The sequence below is a fragment of the Acyrthosiphon pisum genome, chromosome X (assembly GCF_005508785.2).
Source record: "Acyrthosiphon pisum isolate AL4f chromosome X, pea_aphid_22Mar2018_4r6ur, whole genome shotgun sequence".
NCBI classification, from domain to species: domain Eukaryota; kingdom Metazoa; phylum Arthropoda; class Insecta; order Hemiptera; family Aphididae; genus Acyrthosiphon; species Acyrthosiphon pisum.
The window spans coordinates 48,539,570-48,540,559 of record NC_042493.1 but is presented as its reverse complement, the minus strand read 5'-3'; the positions used below and the strand labels follow the sequence as shown (position 1 = coordinate 48,540,559).

At 51.4% G+C, this 990-nt stretch overlaps 1 protein-coding gene across 1 annotated transcript; it reads right to left on the bottom strand.

The window, feature by feature from the left end:
- Positions 1-289: 289 nt before the first annotated feature.
- LOC103307751 (ATP-dependent DNA helicase PIF1-like) lies at positions 290-967 on the bottom strand. The gene has a single exon (XM_008180020.1). The coding sequence runs from the start codon at positions 965-967 to the stop codon at positions 290-292; it is 678 nt and encodes a 225-aa protein (XP_008178242.1).
- Between the last annotated feature and the right edge of the window lie 23 nt (positions 968-990).

Below are 990 nucleotides of genomic sequence, written 5' to 3'. Positions count from 1 at the left end.
TATTATCGCCATTTTGGGCTAATTATTATTATTATTATTATTATTATTGCCATTTTGGCTTATTAGTGTCATTATTATTATTATTAACTTTTATTTTCTTAATTCTGTCCGAGTTTTATGCCAATGGCTTTCTCGGCGCGAACGTAAAACAATATATCTGATTTTTTTACCTAAATAGCGTGTCGTGTTCTTTTATTCTTAATGTTAAGTTTTCTCCAATGCCTGGTTCAAACTGTACAAAAATCCACGGTGCTCCGACCTTTTGGGGTCTCGGCTCGTGGTTGGCGACCTAACTCGACCACATGACTCTCGGGTCATGAGCGATATGACTCGAGTTGTCACACATGACGATGCACCCCACCTTCAACTTCAGACGGAACGGCGGCAGGCCGTCCGGTACCAAAGCGTTGAGGAACTCTGTGGGGAAATTGGCCACTTCGTCGGCCTCGTCCGCCATCATGGTGTCGACGCCGGTGTAGGTCATCTCTCGACCGTCGACGCGCTCCAGCACGTCCCCGTTGACATCTCCGCACTCTTCGTTGGTGGGACACACGATGACTCTCCGAGCAAATTCTTCGACGTTGGCCAACGACATATGCTGCGGATACACGAAGTCGATTAAATCAGCGACGTCGCATACCATTTCCCGCGGGATTTGCACGGTGTCCGGAACGCCGTCGACCGCGGGCAGTTGGCCGTTGCCGAGCCGAAGCAACCAAGACGCAAAGTCCGCGTCGTTGCCCGCGCGCATGTTCTGCACCAGATTGAAGCGCTCCATGACGCTCCAAAGACCGTTTTCCTTGATCGAAGACATGACGATATCGGTTCTCGTCCCTCTCCGGACCACGGGCAATATCTGTCTGAAGTCGCCGGCGAACAGCATGGATTTACCGCCGAACGGTAATTCCGACACCATGACGTCTCTGAGCAGACGGTCCACCACCGTCAGCTGCAGTCCCGGCGACATGGGGGGCTTCGTCCCAGACGATG

What these genes read in the sequence shown, in the direction of transcription:
- LOC103307751 (XM_008180020.1), bottom strand. Translation starts at nt 967, where the DNA reads ATGTCGCCGGGACTGCAGCTGACGGTGGTGGACCGTCTGCTCAGAGAC.